This window comes from Thalassophryne amazonica, chromosome 20 (genome assembly GCF_902500255.1).
Source record: "Thalassophryne amazonica chromosome 20, fThaAma1.1, whole genome shotgun sequence".
Taxonomy (NCBI): Eukaryota; Metazoa; Chordata; class Actinopteri; order Batrachoidiformes; family Batrachoididae; genus Thalassophryne; species Thalassophryne amazonica.
In genome coordinates, this window is record NC_047122.1 from 12,454,116 (window position 1) to 12,476,280 (window position 22,165).

Sequence of the window (22,165 nt, forward strand, 5' to 3'; positions counted from 1 at the left end):
ATTTACGCAATATCTCTAAAATCAGAAAGGTCTTGTCTCAGAGTGATGCTGAAAAACTAATTCATGCATTTATTTCCTCTAGGCTGGACTATTGTAATTCATTATTATCAGGTTGTCCTAAAAGTTCCCTAAAAAGCCTTCAGTTAATTCAAAATGCTGCAGCTAGAGTGCTGACGGGGACTAGAAGGAGAGAGCATATCTCACCCATATTGGCCTCTCTTCATTGGCTTCCTGTTAATTCTAGAATAGAATTTAAAATTCTTCTTCTTACTTATAAGGTTTTGAATAATCAGGTCCCATCTTATCTTAGGGACCTCGTAGTACCATATCACCCCAATAGAGCGCTTCGCTCTCAGACTGCAGGCTTACTTGTAGTTCCTAGGGTTTGTAAGAGTAGAATGGGAGGCAGAGCCTTCAGCTTTCAGGCTCCTCTCCTGTGGAACCAGCTCCCAATTCAGATCAGGGAGACAGACACCCTCTCTACTTTTAAGATTAGGCTTAAAACTTTCCTTTTTGCTAAAGCTTATAGTTAGGGCTGGATCAGGTGACCCTGAACCATCCCTTAGTTATGCTGCTATAGACGTAGACTGCTGGGGGGTTCCCATGATGCACTGTTTCTTTCTCTTTTTGCTCTGTATGCACCACTCTGTATTTAATCATTAGTGATCGATCTCTGCTCCCCTCCACAGCATGTCTTTTTCCTGGTTCTCTCCCTCAGCCCCAACCAGTCCCAGCAGAAGACTGCCCCTCCCTGAGCCTGGTTCTGCTGGAGGTTTCTTCCTGTTAAAAGGGAGTTTTTCCTTCCCACTGTAGCCAAGTGCTTGCTCACAGGGGGTCGTTTTGACCGTTGGGGTTTTACATCATTATTGTATGGCCTTGCCTTACAATATAAAGCGCCTTGGGGCAACTGTTTGTTGTGATTTGGCGCTATATAAAAAAAAAATTGAATTGAATTGAATTAAATAGGCTACCTTCACTGTATGATTGCTATTCCTAATCCTGTCAATATTTCAGATGCAATAGCAGTGCCAAACGCACCTGGCAGCAGGTGAAGATGAAATATAAAAACATCCTTCAGAACGGTAGGTTTATATACATAGCTTGATAAGCCACACTTTGCCTAATTAATGGACATGCATTAGACCTATTTTGATATTAGTAATTACACGCGATTGCATAAAACCCTTCTTTGATTTGCATTGCGGATAAATGGCCAGGGAAAACGACAAATGCATCCAACAGTTTAGATAGAGCAAGTACTACCTTGCGAATCATACGACATACAGTATTCTTGCTCAGATGTTCAGCATCACTGATGGAATACATAAATTGTCCACTGGCAAAATAGGCACAAGGCACATTATCTGCTCGATCGTCGGGGCATTGCTACACTGTAAAAAATGACTTGTTTTTACAGGAAAACGCTGGCAGCTGTGGTTACCAGGGAATTCCTGTAAAACATACAGCAGCACAGTAGATAACATTACAGACATAATATGTATATGGATTTACAGTGAATGAACCACGGCTGACTCACATTAAAAGAACTGTTAAATCTACAAACAAGAGCTCTCTTTTTTTTGTACATTTAACTGCTGTATTTTTTACAGGAATTCCCTGGTAACCACAGCTGCCAGTGTTTTCCTGTAAAAACAACAGTCTTTTTTTTTTACAGTGTACGATGGGTGATGTTACAGACTTCTGGCCCGATCAGCTGACAAACGAATTCCCTTGGCTGAGAATCTATATCTAATATCTATCTATATCTAATCTTCATACAGAATATCGTCCGGGTATGTCAGCGGATTCTGGCGGTCTTTAAAAACCCTCGCCCTGCGAAGAGAGCCCCTCACAATTTGTGCCCCAATATCAAACGGATCATCCAGGTAGGCCGGCATTGTCTTCAGAGTGATTGACGGTGGATGGATGGTACTTAAAGGGAATGGTTAAGCGAAAACCTCAAGCTAACCTAGAACATAACCTGCTCGGAGCAGGTTTGGCACGCAGTGTAAATTGCCATGGCAGCATACCTAGATCAAAACCTATCCACCTTTCATAGTACGGGTTAGCCGGGAAGTTACTCCACACGTCATCAACTTACTCCCGAAGTTACCCTGATAAGCCAGTAACCCCGCTTCGTAGTACAGGCCCCAGGGCTCATGGATCAGTTTGGATATGTCAAAATACTTGAAGAGGTCATGTTGCCTTATGCTGAAGAGGACATGCCCTTGAAATGGGTGTTTCAACAAGACAATGATCCCAAGCACACTAGTAAACCAGCAAAATCTTGGTTCCAAACCAACAAAATTAATGCCTCGCAGATGTGAAGAAATCATGAAAAACTGTGGTTATACAACTAAATACTAGTTTAGTGATTCACAGGATTGTTAAAAAAGCAGTTTGAACATAATAGTTTTGAGTTTGTAGTGTCAACAGCAGATGCTACTACAACCCCTGGCAAAAATTATGGAATCACCGGCCTTGGAGGATGTTCATTCAGTTGTTTAATTTTGTAGAAAAAAAGCAGATCACAGACATGACACAAAACTAAAGTCATTTCAAATGGCAACTTTCTGGCTTTAAGAAACACTATAAGAAATCAAGAAAAAAAGATTGTGGCAGTCAGTAACGGTTACTTTTTTAGACCAAGCAGAGGAAAAAAATATGGAATCACTCAATTCTGAGGAAAAAATTATGGAATCACCCTGTAAATTTTCATCCCCAAAACTAACACCTGCATCATATCAGATCTGCTCGTTAGTCCATCTAAAAAGGAGTGAACACACCTTGGAGAGCTGTTGCACCAAGTGGACTGACATGAATCATGGCTCCAACACGAGAGATGTCAATTGAAACAAAGGAGAGGATTATCAAACTCTTAAAAGAGAGTAAATCATCACGCAATGTTGCAAAAGATGTTGGTTGTTCACAGTCAGCTGTGTCTAAACTCTGGACCAAATACAAACAACATGGGAAGGTTGTTAAAGGCAAACATACTGGTAGACCAAGGAAGACATCAAAGCGTCAAGACAGAAAACTTAAAGCAATATGTCTCAAAAATCGAAAAATGTACAACAAAACAAATGAGGAACAAATGGGAGGAAACTGGAGTCAACGTCTGTGACTGAACTGTAAGAAACCGCCTAAAGGAAATGGGATTTACATACAGAAAAGCTAAACGAAAGGCATCATTAACACCTAAACAGAAAAAAACAAGGTTACAATGGGCTAAGGAAAAGCAATTGTGGACTGTGGGTGACTGGATGAAAGTCATATTCAGTGATGAATCTCGAATCTGCATTGGGCAAGGTGATGATGCTGGAACTTTTGTTTGGTGCCTTTCCAATGAGATTTATAAAGATGACTGCCTGAAGAGAACATGTAAATTTCCACAGTCATTGATGATATGGGGCTGCATGTCAGGTAAAGGCACTGGGGAGGTGGCTGTCATTACATCATCAATAAATGCACAAGTTTATGTTGATATTTTGGACAATTGAAAGGATGTTTGGGGATGATGAAATCATTTTTCAAGATGATAATGCATCTTGCCTTAGAGCAAAAACTGCAAAAACATTCCTTGCAAAAAGACACATAGGGTCAATGTCAATGAGCAGATCTGATTTGATGCAGGTGTTAATTTGGGGGATGAAAATTTACAGGGTGATTCCATATTTTTTTCCTCAGAATTGAGTGATTCCATATTTTTTTCCTCTGCTTGGTCTAAAAAAGTAACCGTTACTGACTGCCACAATCTTTTTTTCTTGATTTCTTATAGTGTTTCTTAAAGCCAGAAAGTTGCCATTTGAAATGACTTTAGTTTTGTGTCATGTCTGTGATCTGCTTTTTTCTACAAAATTAAACAACTGAATGAACATCCTCTGAGGCCGGTGATTCCATAATTTTTGTCAGGGGTTGTATTATTGTGAACACCCCCTTTTCTACTTTTTTTTTTTTTACTAATAGCCCAATTTCATAGCCTTAAGAGTGTGAATATCATGAATGCTTGGTCTTGTTGGATTTGTGAGAATCTACTGGTACCTTGTTTCCCATGTAACAATAAGAAATATACTCAAAACCTGGATTAATCTTTTTAGTCACATAGCACTACTATTATTCTGAACACTACTGTACATGAGAAAAGGGGAGTGCAGTTCAAATCGAGCTCCCAGAGGCATTGCTGACCATCAGAATGACCAACATAACGACCAAATTCTGTTGAGAAGACGGGTTATCAACCGTACGCTTAAAGTATCTGACACCTGTGACAAAGTTGTCACTCTTGTTTGATTAAAACCAACAACAACAAGAAAACACACAGTTTAATATCGTGTTTCTTTTTTCCACTGCACTGAAAAAGTACCAATCCATGAACTCAAACCCGCGGCACATAAATCATGAGTTTTGCTCTTGAGCGTACACAGTTTTCGTTGGGATTCTACATGGAATTTTATAAAGAAAGCTGTGATGCCACCGTTAGAGGGAGCACATCCGTCTGGGTCTGCAGCAGAACACAGCTGGATGAAATCAAACCCAAGTGGGATACACCTATTGTATCATGGGTAGGAGATGTGTATCGTTTAAATGATAAACTGACATCAATCACTAAGTGTGCTGGAGTCCATCAATGACGTTTGGTGCCGTTTACATTCCTCTTTGGTCATAGTTCAGGTTTTTGTCCGTGTATCTGCTCAGGTCAGTTGAAATGGCCTCTTTGATTTCATACATTTTTACCTGAGACCAAAATATGGCCATCAGGTATTGTGAAGGCCTTGCGTCTGTCCGTGTTCAGCATGAGGCCAGTCCTACAGTCTGGACGGTCTAGGGTCTTCAAATTCACAGGGAACATTCTTGGGACACAGACCTTGGACAAGTTCAAAGATGGGTAACCTTGACCTATTTTGGGAGGTCAAAAGGTCACATTCTGTTTCCTATTCTTTATGCTCATACTGCTGAGGGTATTTTAGCACTGTGTTACATACAACTTCCGTTGAGGTGCTCTGGTCGATGTTTCCTGACTGCCTGGTCCCTTACATTGATACACCTCATGTCTCCTTTCATACAGTGACCAGTCTTTGCTCCAAACATTGAGCTGTGCACATTTCCAGCTCCACATTCTGCAGTTACTCTGCACCAGCATCCTTCAGCACCTCCAGCTGATCTTCAATGTTCTTCAGCTCCAGCTTCACAACAGACATCTGGACAAAGAAAAATGGCAAACATTTCACAGTTAATTCGAACAAGCATACAAAGAGACATGTGACCGAAACTAAAACCTGAGCCTCATGTGGGTTTAGTGGCCTCAGGTAGCCAAGAAAAAGTAGTTCATTATGTTACTCAATGCAAAGCAACATGGCAGCTGTGACCTCACCCCCACGTGGGAGCGCACTGCCACCACCCACGCTGTGGGGTCTGTTCATGCTTCCGATCAGAAGACGTTTGCAACCTGCAGGGTGATGTTCATACATCCACCCCAACTGTCTAAAGCAGTGGGTGATTCCCAACCTTTTTTCTTTGGAGCCCCCCCAAGGAAGACTGAGACCCCCCCCCCAGAAGAAAATGATTGATTCCAGTATTTGGTTTTGTTTTCTAAATAAATAAATACATTAATAAATAAATAAATAAAACAGGCATGACAGCCTTCTCACTTTTCTTTTTAGTTAATCCAAAGAAAATTAACTTTAATTAGTTTTGATGTTGTCAGTGTTCTATTATGACTTTATTTAACAAGTGAATGTTTAAATTAGATCTTTGGCTTGGACACCAGGGGCCTCATGTACAAAGACTTGGGTGGATTTCCTACTAAAACACGGCGTACGCCAAAACCCAGAAACTGGCGTAAGCACAAAAATATTCAGATGTATGAAAGTGTGCATAGGCATGGATCCACGCACGTTCTGCTTGTACATCCCACTGAACGTGGAATTGAGCATGAAACCAAAATCCTCCCTGGCCACGCCCCATTTCGATATGCAATTTCATGTAAATAGGCCCTTGGAGCAGGGATTCCTCACGCTCATCACATCAGAAAACACAGAAAAGAAATTACACTATAGAAGACTGTTAATTATGTGGAGACATGCAGGGACAGTTTATTAATCCGCTGTTAAACGGACTAATCATGAAAGTGGAAAAATATTTGTGGGAGCTACGAAGCATGTGTGTGTGTGTGTGTGTGTGTGTGTGTGTGTGTGTGTGTGTGTGTGTGAGGCCGACATGCAGAACAGTGCACACACACTGACATTAAAAAGGTGAGGCACGCCTCCGCTGACAGTGTGACATTCACAATTTACACACGCGTTTATTAACAAATACAGAACACAAGAAGCCTGTTAAGCTCTGCAGCTCACCATCAAGCAAAAATAAAAAAAGACATTAATAATAACAAAAAACATATTTGAATGTGCACATGCCCAAATGTGGCCAAGCTGGTTTTACGTTCAGATCAATTACACAAGTACACTATTTACACAGCAAGCAGCTACCATCATTCACAGTGCCAGCCACCAGTCTGATGTGCATTTGTGCGTCACATATGATGTGAAACCGGCTCTCGCTGCAAATGGCACTTTAATGTGGAAATGTGATGTACCTGGATGACATTCAGATTACTGCTTTCCACACAGCTGACATGGCTCGGCTCAAGGTTGACTGGCATACTCCTGACTGATCGGCCAGTTCACGTTGGAATGCCCTTATTTCCAGAAAGCGCAGCGTGGGTAGCACCTGTGTGGGCACAGACAACCCCTGGCTCGCCGTACTGCGCTCTAAGACGGCCGCAGTTCTACGCACAACTCCAGTATCAGTGGCCTTGGTAAATGAAATCTGTTTATGAGCCAATTACTGTCATTTGCAAAAAAACCTTGCATTCCCTGAATACACGTTCACGTCAGATTGCACCATTTGCAAGGTCATCTGACGTGAACGCAGCAACTGTTAGCGCCATTTTACGCATCACTTTATGCCTGCTTTTATATCCACCCATATAATTGCAAACAAGTGGGTGTGTTAATTGCTCATCACTGTGTCTCTGATGTGCACATCACTCTGATGACTTCTTGTTTACGATTCACAACATCACCTCTATGTGTCGGCAGTGGAACAATAGCTGTAGAAACACGCGTACGCCAGTCAGGATTTTTTTCCGTGACGCATCGCACATTTCCACGGTCATATCACTTTTCATACAGTAGTGTTCAGAATAATAGTAGTGCTATGTGACTAAAAAGATGAATCCAGGTTTTGAGTATATTTCTTATTATTACATGGGAAACAAGGTACCAGTAGATTCAGTAGATTCTCACAAATCCAACAAGACCAAGCATTCATGATATGCACACACTCTTAAGGCTATGAAATTGGGCTATTAGTAAAAAAAAGTAGAAAAGGGGGTGTTCACAATAATAGTAGCATCTGCTGTTGACGCTACAAACTCAAAACTATTATGTTCAAACTGCTTTTTTAGCAATCCTGTGAATCACTAAACTAGTATTTAGTTGTATAACCACAGTTTTTCATAATTTCTTCACATCTATGAGGCATGGAGTCAACCAACTTGTGGCACCTTTCAGCTGTTATTCCACTCCAAGATTCTTTAACAACATTCCACATTTCTTGGTTTTGCTTCAGGAACAGCTTTTTTGATGTCACCCCACAAGTTCTCAATTGGATTTAGGTCCGGGGATTGGGCAGGCCACTCTAAAACATTAATTTTGTTGGTTTGGAACCAAGATTTTGCTCGGTTACTAGTGTGCTTGGGGTCATTGTCTTGTTGAAACACCCATTTCAAGGGCATGTCCTCTTCAGCATAAGGCAACATGACCTCTTCAAGTATTCTGACATATCCAAACTGATCCTCTGGCTGACTGGCCTCAGACAGTGGACTCATCTCTGTGCTTGTTCTGTTAGACCTCAGTGCTGCTTTTGATACTGTTGACCATAAAATTTTATTACAGAGATTAGAGCATGCCATAGGTATTAAAGGCACTGCGCTGCGGTGGTTTGAATCATATTTATCTAATAGATTACAATTTGTTCATGTAAATGGGGAATCTTCTTCACAGACTAAGGTTAATTATGGAGTTCCACAAGGTTCTGTGCTAGGACCAATTTTATTCACTTTATACATGCTTCCCTTAGGCAGTATTATTAGACAGCATTGCTTAAATTTTCATTGTTACGCAGATGATACTCAGCTTTATCTATCCATGAAGCCAGAGGACACACACCAATTAGCTAAACTGCAGGATTGTCTTACAGACATAAAGACATGGATGACCTCTAATTTCCTGCTTTTAAACTCAGATAAAACTGAAGTTATTGTACTTGGCCCCACAAATCTTAGAAACATGGTGTCTAACCAGATCCTTACTCTGGATGGCATTACCCTGACCTCTAGTAATACTGTGAGAAATCTTGGAGTCATTTTTGATCAGGATATGTCATTCAATGCACATATTAAACAAATATGTAGGACTGCTTTTTCACATTTGCACAATATCTCTAAAATTAGAAAGGTCTTGTCTCAGAGTGATGCTGAAAAACTAATTCATGCATTTATTTCCTCTAGGCTGGACTATTGTAATTCATTATTATCAGGCTGTCCTAAAAGTTCCCTGAAAAGCCTTCAGTTAATTCAAAATGCTGCAGCTAGAGTACTGACAGGGACTAGAAGGAGAGAGCATATCTCACCCATATTGGCCTCTATTCATTGGCTTCCTGTTAATTCTAGAATAGAATTTAAAATTCTTCTTCTTACTTATAAGGTTTTGAATAATCAGGTCCCATCTTATCTTAGGGACCTCATAGTACCATATCACCCCAATAGAGCGCTTCGCTCTCAGACTGCAGGCTTACTTGTAGTTCCTAGGGTTTGTAAGAGTAGAATGGGAGGCAGAGCCTTCAACTTTCAGGCTCCTCTCCTGTGGAACCAGCTCCCAATTCGGATCAGGGAGACAGACACCCTCTCTACTTTTAAGATTAGGCTTAAAACTTTCCTTTTTGCTAAAGCTTATAGTTATGGCTGGATCAGGTGACCCTGAACCATCCCTTAGTTATGCTGCTATAGACTTAGACTGCTGGGGGGTTCCCATGATGCACTGAGTGATCTTTCTCTTTTTGCTCTGTATGCACCACTCTGCATTTAATCATTAGTGATTGATCTCTGCTCCCCTCCACAGCATGTCTTTTTCCTGGTTCTCTCCCTCAGCCCCAACCAGTCCCAGCAGAAGAATGCCCCTCCCTGAGCCTGGTTCTGCTGGAGGTTTCTTCCTGTTAAAAGGGAGTTTTTCCTTCCCACTGTTGCCAAGTGCTTGCTCACAGGGGGTCGTTTTGACAGTTGGGGTTTTTCTGTAATTATTGTATGGCTTTGCCTTGCAATGTGAAGCGCCTTGGGGCAACTGTTTGTTGTGATTTGGCGCTATATAAATGAAATTGATTTGATTTGACTTGATCCATGATACCTGGTATGCGATATATAGGCCCAACACTACAGTAGGAGAAACATGCCCATATCATGATGCTTGCACCACCATGCTTCACTGTCTTCACTGTGAACTGTGGCTTGAATTCAGAGTTTGTGGGTCGTCTCACAAACTGTCTGCGGCCCTTGGACCCAAAAAGAACAATTTTACTCTCATCAGTCCACAAAATATTCCTCCATTTCTCTTTAGGCCAGTTGATGTGTTCTTTGGCAAATTGTAACAGAGGGACTTTGCGGGGGATTCTTGCAAATAAATTAGCTTCACACAGGCGTCTTCTAACTGTCACAGCACTTACAGGTAACTCCAGACTGTCTTTGATCATCCTGGAGCTGATCAATGGGTGAGCCTTTGCCATTCTGGTTATTCTTCTATCCATTTTGATGGTTGTTTTCTGTTTTCTTCCACACGTCTCTGTTTTTTTTTTTGGCCATTTTAAAGCATTGGAGATCATTGTAGATGAACAGCCTATAATTCTTTGCACCTGCGTATACGTTTTCCCCTCTCGAATCAACTTTTTAATCAAACTACGCTGTTCTTCTGAACAATGGCTGGATCAGGTGACCCTGAACCATCCCTTAGTTATGCTGCACTGATGCACTGAGTGTTTCTTTCTCTTTTTGCTCTGTATGCACCACTCTGCTTTTAATCATTAGTGATTGATCTCTGCTCCCCTCCCCTCCTTTTTCCTGGTTTTCTCCCTCAGCCCCAACCAGTCCCAGCAGAAGACTGCCCCTCCCTGAGCATGGTTCTGCTGGAGGTTTCTTCCTGTTAAAAGGGAGTTTTTCCTTCCCACTGTCGCCAAGTGCTTGCTCACAGGGGGTCGTTTTGACCGTTGGGGTTTTTCCGTAATTATTGTATGGCCTTGCCTTACAATATAAAGCACCTTGGGGCAACTGTTTGTTGTGATTTGGCGCTATATAAATAAAATTGATTTGATTTGAATGTCTTGAACGCCCCATTTTCCTCAGGCTTTCAAACAGAAAAGCATGTTCAACAGGTGCTGGCTTCATCCTTAAATAGGGGACACCTGATTCACACCTGTTTGTTCCACAAAACTGACAAACTCACTGACTGAATGCCACACTACTATTATTGTGAACACCCCCTTTTCTACTTTTTTTACTAATAGCCCAATTTCATAGCCTTAAGAGTGTGCATGTCATGAATGCTTGGTCTTGTTGGATTTGGGAGAATCTACTGAATCTACTGGTACCTTGTTTCCCATGTAACAATAAGAAATATACTCAAAACCTGGATTAATATTTTTAGTCACATAGCACTACTATTATTCTGAACACTACTGTATATATTGCATACCAGGTATCATGGATCAGTTTGGATATGTCAAAATACTTGAAGAGGTCATGTTGCCTTATGCTGAAGAGGACATGCCCTTGAAATGGGTGTTTCAATGAGACAATGACCCCAAGCACACTAGTAAACGAACAAAATCTTGGTTCCAAACCAACAAAATTAATGCCTCACAGATGTGAACAAATCATGAAAAACTGTGGTTATACAACTAAATACTAGTTTAGTGATTCACAAGACTGCTAAAAAAGCAGTTTGAACATAATAATTTTGAGCTTGTAGAGTCAACAGCAGATGCTACTATTATTGTGAACACCCCCTTTTCTACTTTGTTTTTTATTAATAGCCCAATTTCATAGCCTTAAGAGTGTGCATATCATGAATGCTTGGTCTTGTTGGATTTGTGAGAATCTACTGAATCTACTGGTACCTTGTTTCCCATGTAACAATAAGAAATATACTCAAAACCTGGATTCATCTTTTTAGTCACATAGCACTACTATTATTCTGAACACTACTGTACATCTGAACGTTGGCGTGGAGACGGACGTGCACCACGTTTTTGTGTGTAACCACACTTTGTCCATGAGGCCCCAGGTTGCAAAACAGGGATCTAAAGTAAACTAGATATAAAAGTGAATCCTTGTGCTGAAACCCAGCTGGAACGTGGATCCGTGTCCCGTGGACTCTTATCCGCTTCACACTACAGCAGCCATTTCCAAACAAACACTGGAGTCCACTTGGAAATCTGAAAACCCACCCAAACCGTTCATCACAAGTGAGACTTCAGCCGACCACACCACATGATGATGAGTTACGGATGCAAATTACAGCCGGATTGGACAGAAACACGCCACCTATTGCAACGTGTGTGGAGAGCCTGCATTAGGAGTGTGTGTGAGATGAGACAGGTGCCGTGCTTCCTGTATTACATCACAACCTACACCGCATGACGTTGCAAAGATGTTATCACAACAGACACATACAGGGGGTGTGCACACAGACACATTTTTACACCCAAGCACAAAAAGAAGCACCATTCGATGACTTTACATTTAAGTCAGGGGATCGATACATGAACATTTCAGAATTTGTGCATAGTGCAACTTTTGACTGTTGTATCACCTGCCACAGCTTCATGGTGGAGCAGCAAATAGTTTGCTAGAAGGAACATGGGAGACTGAAGCCCAGATGTGTTGTGTTTTCATGTATAAACATCATCATTTTTCCCCCACTCCAACATGAAGCTGAAGATGACAGCAGTGCTGATCAGTGCTCACCTTGTTGTCCATCTGCTGCCTGACACGAGCTGGAAACTTCTGCATGTACTGCGGAGATTCGACTTTGCAAGTGATCTTCTTTAGTTTGAGAATGAGCTTTTCTCTGCACTGGGTGAGCTCCATGATCCGTTTGTCAACGTTCAGCCCACTCTGGGAGAGAAATCAGGAATGTTACATTGGAAATCATCAACACTGAAGTCACCCTCATTGTTGACCAGTGGTCATGAAAATTTGGGGTACAGTGGATATAGTGGGTGAACAGTAAAAAACAAAAACAAAGCAAAAACTCACGAAAAACTTGTTTTGTCTGTTATTTGTAGATAGCAAACATAAAATGTGGGTTTAAGGCCACAGGACAGTTGCGCTGTTGTGATACAATCCTTTGACAGTCACATTATTCAAAAACATTGTAAAATACTTACTGCATCCGATTAAATTTGTCACATAATATTTTTTAAGCTCGTGAAAGAGTGCAGAAAAATAAATGACACTTATGTACGCATATATCACAAGACAAAATAATGACAAAGAAAATGAGAAACAATCAAGACAGACAAGGTGAAGAAACAAAGGTCAGTCTGGGGAAAGAAAACTGGTGAAATTAATACTTTTTTTTTTTTTTAACAATCGCAAGACTCTAAAAACTCAAAACAAACTGGAAAAAATAATTACCTCCGCCAAGGAGGTTATGTTTTCGGTCACGTTTGTTTGTCTGTCTGTCTGTTTGTCAGCAGGATAACTCAAAACATTTTGAACGGACTTTGATGAAATTTTGTGGAGTGGTTGGAAGTGACAAAAGGAACAAGTGATTAAACTTTAGTGGTGATCCGAATCCAGGAACTTTTTAAAGGATTCTTCACCATTGCAGGATAGGGGGAATTTTGACATTCTAGTTTCTATCTCCACAAAAACAAGGCAGAAAGGCTTGAAAAAAATTAGGGTGTAACATAGTCAAATGTTCTATCAAACAACAAAGTTTGGTGATAATCGGACCCGGATTCCGGATCTGGTGATCCAGAATATGCAAAAATATAGGGAAAATGGAAAATGTGTCAGTGTGAGGTGACAAATGAAGCTAGAGATGCACAACTAACACCAAATTGTAGCTGAATCTGTACTGATTCACTAAGGCGTCATCAGATTTGATGTAGCTTCAAATGTTATGGAGTTAGATCCAAAGGAAACTGCCATTACCGAAAAATCATTTTATACAATAACTTTTGAACTAATAAAGACATAAAAGTGATTCCAAGTTCTAGTGGTATGTTTTCATGGTCAAGGATGTCAAATATAAAGGAAAGAAAAGTGTATGTATCACAGTTTTGGTTGTAACACTGAATTGTTGAATAGATCACTGTGCCAAGGAGGGAATCTCTTTAGGGTCAGTGACCCTATGGCCTTGTTTAGAGAAGTGTTTCATGAAATTCATATATTTGCAGTTTAGTTGAATAATAAATTGAATTTTGTCTCTTGTTTTTGTCTATAAGCACATGCAATATCAATATCAGTGCTCAGATGACAGTAGCTTCTGGGAAAGGTGCAAGTTGCAATATACTGTGATGCCAAGCGCTAAGGATACATGCTATCCAGTTACAGCAGATGAAACTTTTTTTTACTACTGAGCAAACATCACTGTTAGACGTTTTTAGGTTCAATGATTCCACGGCGTGTAGATGTTATGGCGTCAGTGATCCCATGGCCTTGGCGGAGGTTTGCACTCTCTGAGTGCTTCTAGTTCACCATGAGATGGCCAGTGGGGCTCTGGTGAAACAAGAAGTGCTCAAGTGGAGGAGGTGATGGCTTGGGACCAGATGATTGTGAAGGCAGATGAAGGCTGAAGCAGGTCCTCAGAACCATCTGGGATTCCCCAGCTATCAGACCAGGACAGGGACCTGTCAAGGACCACATATCTGTTGGCGTGCAACGGCATTTCCACATAAACAAACCCGTGCACAGGCATCTCTAGATGCAGATTTTCTACGCTGCACTGCAAAACCACAAGTCTTTGGATGATTGACAGAGTGACAGGGGCAGGATTGTGAATCAGGAAGTTCTTAGCTCTGACCCGGCACAGAAGCAACAGATGTGTGATTCAGTCATCAGACCCTTGGAAGAGGCAGGAGGGCTTTTCGGTAGCTGCATTGCAGCTGAGCAGCCCTATGTAGGAACTGCTCTGCTCACCCTGAACGGGTGTGTGTGTGTGTGTGTGTGTGTGTGTGTGTGTGTGTGTGTGTGTGTGTGTGTGTGTGTGTGTGTGTGTGTGTGTGTGTGTGTGTGTGTGTGTGTGTGAGATGTAAAACATGCCCTGAATATTGCTTGCTACACCTTAGTCTGGATTACCATGTCCAGAGGGTTACAAGCTCTGCATTCGAAAAACAAAAACACAAGTAATGAAATTTGAATTTGGTACATGGAACGTACAACCCTTGAACATACACACACACACACATATATATATACACTCAACAAAAATATAAATGCAACACTTTTGGTTTTGCTCCCATTTTGTATGAGATGAACTCAAATATCTAAAACTTTTTCCACATACACAATATCACCATTTCCCTCATATTTTTCACAAACCAGTCTAAATCTGTGATAGTGAGCACTTCTCCTTTGCTGAGATAATCCATCCCACCTCACAGGTGTGCCATATCAAGATGCTGATTAGACACCATGATTAGTGCACAGGTGTGCCTTAGATTGCCCAGAATAAAAGGCCACTCTGAAAGGTGCAGTTTTATCACACAGCACAATGCCACAGATGTCGCAAGATTTGAGGGAGCGTTCAATTGGCATGCTGACAGCAGGAATGTCAACCAGAGCTGTTGCTCGTGTATTGAATATTCATTTCTCTACCATAAGCCGTCTCCAAAGGCGTTTCAGAGAATTTGGCAGTACATCCAACCAGCCTCACAACCGCAGACCACGTGTAACCACACCAGCCCAGGACCTCCACATCCAGCATGTTCACCTCCAAGATCGTCTGAGACCAGCCACTCGGACAGCTGCTGAAACAATCGGTTTGCATAACCAAAGAATTTCTGCACAAACTGTCAGAAACCGTCTCAGGGAAGCTCATCTGCATGCTCGTCGTCCTCATCGGGGTCTCGACCTGACTCCAGTTCGTCGTAACCGACTTGAGTGGGCAAATGCTCACATTCGCTGGCGTTTGGCACGTTGGAGAGGTGTTCTCTTCACGGATGAATCCCGGTTCACACTGTTCAGGGCAGATGGCAGACAGCGTGTGTGGCGTCGTGTGGGTGAGCGGTTTTCTGATGTCAATGTTGTGGATCGAGTGGCCCATGGTGGCGGTGGGGTTATGGTATGGGCAGGCGTCTGTTATGGACGAAGAACACAGGTGCATTTTATTGATGGCATTTTGAACGCACAGAGATACTGTGACGAGATCCTGAGGCACATTGTTGTGCCATACATCCAAGAACATCACCTCATGTTGCAGCAGGATAATGCACGGCCCCATGTTGCAAGGATCTGTACACTATTCTTGGAAGCTGAAAATGTCCCAGTTCTTGCATGGCCGGCATACTCACATGTCACCCATTGAGCATGTTTGGGATGCTCTGGACCGGCGTATACGACAGCGTGTACCAGTTCCTGCCAATATCCAGCAACTTCGCACAGCCATTGAAGAGGAGTGGACCAACATTCCACAGGCCACACCTGACAACCTGATCAACTTTATGCGAAGGAGATGTGTTGCACTGCATGAAGCAAATGGCGGTCACACCAGATACTGACTGGTATCCCGCCCAATAAAACAAAACTGCACCTTTCAGAGTGGCCTTTTATTGTGGACAGTCTAAGGCACACCTGTGCACTAATCATGGTGTCTAATCAGCATCTTGATATGGCACACCTGTGAGGTGGGATGGATTATCTCAGCAAAGGAGAAGTGCTCACTATCACAGATTTAGACTGGTTTGTGAAAAACATGAGGGAAATGGTGATATTGTGTATGTGGAAAAAGTTTTAGATCTTTGAGTTCATCTCATACAAAATGGGAGCAAAACCAAAAGCGTTGCGTTTATATTTTTGTTGAGTATATATATCTGTAATCTATAATCTGTGAACACCAGATTCTATTCCAAATCAAAACATGAAGAAAAATTCATTAAATTTGTTATTATTTTACAGAAAGTGATCTGGCCCTTATTTAAGGACAAAGGCAGTAAATGTTGCACATGCTGATTGTTGTGCATTTGTTTCTGAAAATCTTAAAATGGGTCGTTCCAGACATTGTTCAGAAGAACAATGTATATTGATTCAAAAGTTGATTGGACATACAGTAGTGTTCAGAATAATAGTAGTGCTATGTGACTAAAAAGATTAATCCAGGTTTTGAGTATATTTCTTATTGTTACATGGGAAACAAGGTACCAGTAGATTCAGTAGATTCTCACAAATCCAGCAAGACCAAACATTCATGATATGCACACTCTTAAGGCTATGAAATTGGGCTATTAGTAAAAAAAAAAGTAGAAAAGGGGTGTTCACAATAATAGTAGTGTGGCATTCAGTCAGTGAGTTCGTCAATTTTGTGGAACAAACAGGTGTGAATCCCCTATTTAAGGATGAAGCCAGCACCTGTTGAACATGATTTTCTCTTTGAAAGCCTGAGGAAAATGGGACGTTCAAGACATTGTTCAGAAGAACAGCGTAGTTTGATTAAAAAGTTGATTGGAGAGGGGAAAACTTACACGCAGGTGCAAAAATTATAGGCTGTTCATTTACAATGATCTCCAATGCTTTAAAATGGATAAAAAAAAAAAACAGAGACGTGTGGAAAAAAATGGAAAACAACCATCAAAATGGATAGAAGAATAACCAGAATGGCAAAGGCTCACCCATTGATCAGCTCCAGGATGATCAAAGACAGTCTGGAGTTACCTGTAAGTGCTGTGACAGAAGACGCCTGTGTGAAGCTAATTTATTTGCAAGAATCCCCCGCAAAGTCCCTCTGTTAAATAAAAGACATGTGCAGAAGAGGTTACAATTTGCCAAAGAACACATCAACTGACCTAAAGAGAAATGGAGGAATATTTTGTGGACTGATGAGAGTAAAACTGTTCTTTTTTGGTCCAAGGGCCGCAGACAGTTTGTGAGAGGACCCCCAAACTCTGAATTCAAGCCACAGTTCACAGTGAAGACAGTGAAGCATGGTGGTGCAAACATCATGATATGGGCATGTTTGTCCTACTATGGTGTTGGGCCTATATATCACATACCAGGTATCATGGATCAGTTTGGATATGTCAAAATACTTGAAGAGGTCATGTTGCCTTATACTGAAGAGGACATGCCCTTGAAATGGGTGTTTCAACAAGACAATGACCCCAAGCACACTAGTAAATGAGCAAAATCCTGGTTCCAGACCAACAAAATTAATGCCTCGCAGATGTGAAGAAATCATGAAAAACTGTGGTTATAAAACTAAATACTAGTTTAGTGATTCACAGGATTGCTAAAAAAGCAGTTTGAACATAATAGTTTTGAGTTTGTAGCGTCAACAGCAGATGCTACTATTATTGTGAACACCCCCTTTTCTACTTTTTTTTTTTTTTTTACTAATAGCCCAATTTTATAGCCTTAAGAGTGTGCATATCATGAATGCTTGGTCTTGTTGGATTTGTGAGAATCTACTGAATCTACTGGTACCTTGTTTCCCATGTAACAATAAGAAATATACTCAAAACCTGGATTAATCTTTTTAGTCACAAAGCACTACTATTATTCTGAACACTACTGTATAAAGAATTGGGGAAAAAAAAAGTTAGGCTGCTCATCTAAAAATCATCTCAAATGCTTTAAATTGGCAACAGAGCCAGAAAGACATGGAAGAAAACAGAAGAGAAAAAATAATTATGTCAAGAAACCACTGAGGAACAATAGAGGAAGTAACCAAAACATGAAACGTAACACAGATACACACACAGATGATGAGGACGAAAATCCACGAACAAGACCTGCACTTTCAGTCATGAAAATAAAATAAAAAATTGTTATGTTTAATTTAATTTTGTTATATATTATGCCTGTAAAAACAGTAAATACTGTCAGATTTCTATTCCACAAAATGTTTTTGTTTTATTGCTGGAAGATTCCACATAGATGTGCTTACATGTGTATCTGGTGTGTGACTGTGAAGAAGAGGTTTCAGGTGGCAGTATTATAGTAAGGCTGATGGTGCTCACTTGAATATGAAGGTGGAGCTGACACGTGTGATCCACGACACCAACCAGGCTGCCTTTGGGTGGAGGAGCGGAGCAGACAGAGAGCAGGCCGTCACCTCCCTGAGGACAGTAGATATTCAGGTTGGAGATCCGGCTTAATGTCCAAACAGCTGACCCAAAATGAAGGAGGACCTCAGCCTGGCTGGATGAACATACCGCCCACACTGAAGAACACACAGTCCGCCAGAAGACATGAAGCAACGTCAGATTTTAAAGAGTGCAACAACAAAAATGTAGCAAAAAACATAAATTTACATACATATAGATTAACAACTCTAAATTACTCGTCTGAAAGGAGTATCTAACCCTAGTGGTTCGCACTACTGCCTCACAGCAAGAAGGCTGTGGGATCACTTCCTGTGTGGAGGTTGCACATTTTCCCCATGTTTGTGTGGGTTCCCTCTGGGTGTTCCAGCTTCTGCCCACATCCAAACACATACAGGTTAGGTGAACTGGTGACTCTGCATTGACCGTAGGTGTGAATGTGTTTGTCCATCTATCTGTGGCCATGCAACAGACTGGTGTGACATTCAGGGTAAATCCTGCCTCTCGCCCTATGATTAGATGATGATAGGTTCCAGCTCTCCCATGACCATGATTGGAGTAAGCAGGTATAGAAAATGAATGAATAAACGTCATCCTACAAGAACCCTTTATGCTCCAGTGCCACCATATTCCAGAACTACAATCTACCAGGAGTATCCAGAAGTCCAAAGTGTCCAGTGCTTAGAGACATGGCTAAGGGCAGGAAGGCTGAAACACGACCTCCAACTGAACAAGACTCACAAGATGAAACGTCAAGATCAAACCAAGAAATATCTGAAGGCACTCAGATAGAGTGTACAGGGAGGTCGGGCACTGGTGGCACACTCCAGTATAACGAGAAGGACAGGTGCCACTCTGACTGGTTGATGTCATACCTCAACCTGTGACTGCAGTAAATATTATTTGGTCAGTTTTAAACATGCTGAAATTTAAAAATGTCAAATAACAGGAAGATACATGGTGTCAGATCAACTCCAAAACCACACTAGCATAAAAAAAATTAGTTCACGCGTAGTTATATATCCATCCATCCATTTTCTTCCGCTTTATCTGGAGTTGGGTCGCGGGGGCAGCAGCTCAAGCAAAGCTGCCCAGACCTCCCAATCCACACACACCTCACCCAGCTCCTCCGGGGGAACCCCAAGGCGTTCCCAAGCCAGCCGAGAGACGTAGTCCCTCCAGCATGTCCTGGGTCTTCCCCGGGGCCTCCTCCCAATGGAACATGTCCAGAACACCTCTCCAGCGAGGCGTCCAGGGGGCATCCAGAAAAGATGCCCGAGCCACCTCAACTGACTCCTTTCAACGTGGAGGAGCAGCGGCTCGACTCCGAGCTCCTCCTGAGTGACCGAGCTCCTCACCCTATCTCTAAGGGAGCGCCCAGCCACCCTGCGGAGGAAACTCATCTCGGCCGCTTGTACTCGCGATCTCGTTCTTTCGGTCATGAGCCAAATCTCATGACCATAGGTGAGGATCGGAACATAGATCGATCGGCAAATCGAGAGCTTTGCCTCCCTACTCAGCAAAGCGTAGTTATATAACTGTGTGCAATTTATCTCTGCGCAAAGGTGCTGCGTGCGAGGACCAGACACCCCCCCCACCACCCGCTTGCTCGAAGTTGACTTCTGCTCGCGCGCAGGGAATTCCTGCTCTCTTGCTTGAAACCTATGGCACTATGGGGGAGGGAACCAGGTCGGCACTGGCTCTGCTGTGATTGGTTGTCTCTGGAGAGCAAGGTTTGATTGACAGCCTTCCTCTCTGACGCGGAAGTCAGTCTGACACAACGGAGTTAAGCAAATATTGTCTCGTTTCTGCTTCAAACGTCACTCCAGTTATCATCTATCTCAGCGACAGATCTCTGAAGCTTCTGTACAACAATCATTTCCACATAAATTCAGCATTATTTCATAATAAATTACAGAAAGAAACACCGGCGTGTCCGAGTCTGACTCTACACCCAAACTGATCAAAGGGAATAATGTGATTATTAACCAAAGTAAAACTTCTTAAATCACATGCAAACTATTACGCCACCACCTCCCTGAAGGAGACAATTATCTCTGCATGCACGTAATGATAATTTGCGCAAACATTACTGGCTGTTTGAAGTGATCTTGGCCTCTGCTGTAAGCTTTCGAAACACATGAGAATGTTTCCCGCACGGAAGTACTGGATGAAGTGTGACAGCTATAAAAAAAAAAAAAAGCTTATAATTACAATTCAGACTTACTGGTAGGTTTCTCTTTGGTCATGCCACACTGGGCTTTGAGTGAGCGAGCGACTCGAACCACTTCCTGAACCCACGAGAACTGTTTTTCTTCTTCAGGGAAATACAAATGAACCTGACCAGACAGAGGAGAAAAAAAAAACATGTCATGGACATAAGAACAAAAAGAACAAAGTAGACCAGTCACAAAAGCTCAAGCTTTCATTGTAAACAAGTTTCAGCAATGTCTGGTGAAGCAGCAGTTGCTTAAATCCAACATGGCTGACTTGGACTGCAATTTAGTGTTATTTTGGAGTTTTAATGTGACACACTGATTGAAGTTGGGGGTAAAGGCATACATATCTTTCCAAATATGGTGGAGGATTTTCTTTCACCAAAACATCAAATCTAGGCTTGCATCACAGATATATCTTCTGGCAAATTGTAGCTGAACTTTTAGGTCTTCTTTTAAGAAAATCATCATTCATCATTCATCATGAAGCTGTATAAAATGCATGATGCACAATTTCTCCAATCACAGCCACAGAAGCCTATAACTTCTTCTGGGTTGTCTGGGTGTCTTGGTGGCTTTCCTCACTCTTCTCCTTCTTGCACAGTCACTCCAGTGCCATACGGTTTGTATTTTTTCATAATGTAAATCAAGTCCAAAACATATTCAGTGACTTGGAAATGTTCATGTATCCATCCCCTGACATGTCTGAAGAAAACTGGTAACAAAACTGATTATTTACAGGTGTTATACCAAAGGGACCCATTACTTATGCAACCCATCATCTTGGCTTTTATATTTTTAATTAATTTACATCAGGTTGTAGAGATTTGTTTTTAGTTTGAGTTTAAGGAAGATAATGTTAGAAATTTTTATATGGTGGAGAGGAAGCGGAGATACAAAATCATACGAAAACAGGTGAAAAGGTGATAACCTTCTCATGTGGAATCTCACTGAACTGGTCCTCCCGACACAAGCACGCATGGCTGGCGACCGTCCGCTGTATGCCGTCAGGAGTGGTGGCAAAAATACAGACACAAATCACGCGCAGGAGAGCCACTGACATGGCGCAAGACATGCAAAAGTGACGTCGACTTTCACATGTGTCGTGCGCCACTGGCGCGGCCTTTGCAGGTGCAAAGATTTGCATGTGTATACCACGCAGCACTCTCACGGATGTTGAGCGCCAGTAGTGTGGCTGAAATGGCGACACACTCATGCACACAGCGCTCAGGATGGATGTGGACTATTACATAGTTATCATGTGTAAGAGGCTGTGAAAATTCTCCTGACTTTATACATAAAAAGCACTGAAAAGAATAACAACAAAATAATAATAAATAATAATTAAAAAACAAGAAGAAAAGTGTGAACAACCATTCATGGACTTACAGAATGATGATGTCCAGGAGCTGCATCTGTCAAGTTCCACTGATCCTCACAGACAATGAAAAAAAAAAAAAAAAATCCAGATTGCCTTATTCACATTTTTCACACAGGTGAAGCCTGCTGTCCGTGCGTGCACGAGGGACGCTGACAGTTGGGAGCATTAGACTTAATTTCCACTGCAGTCCTCAGAA

The 22,165-nt window shown here is 41.8% G+C and overlaps 1 protein-coding gene across 1 annotated transcript in view; it reads right to left on the reverse strand.

The window, feature by feature from the left end:
- Positions 1-4,904: 4,904 nt before the first annotated feature.
- Positions 4,905-22,165, reverse strand: part of vars2 (valyl-tRNA synthetase 2, mitochondrial) — a 136,903-nt gene continuing 119,642 nt past the window's right edge. Inside the window, 4 exon segments of the mRNA XM_034160910.1 lie at positions 4,905-5,198; positions 12,074-12,223; positions 18,289-18,491; positions 20,600-20,711. Coding sequence (XP_034016801.1) covers positions 5,124-5,198; positions 12,074-12,223; positions 18,289-18,491; positions 20,600-20,711 — 540 coding nt within the window. The 3' untranslated portion in view covers positions 4,905-5,123.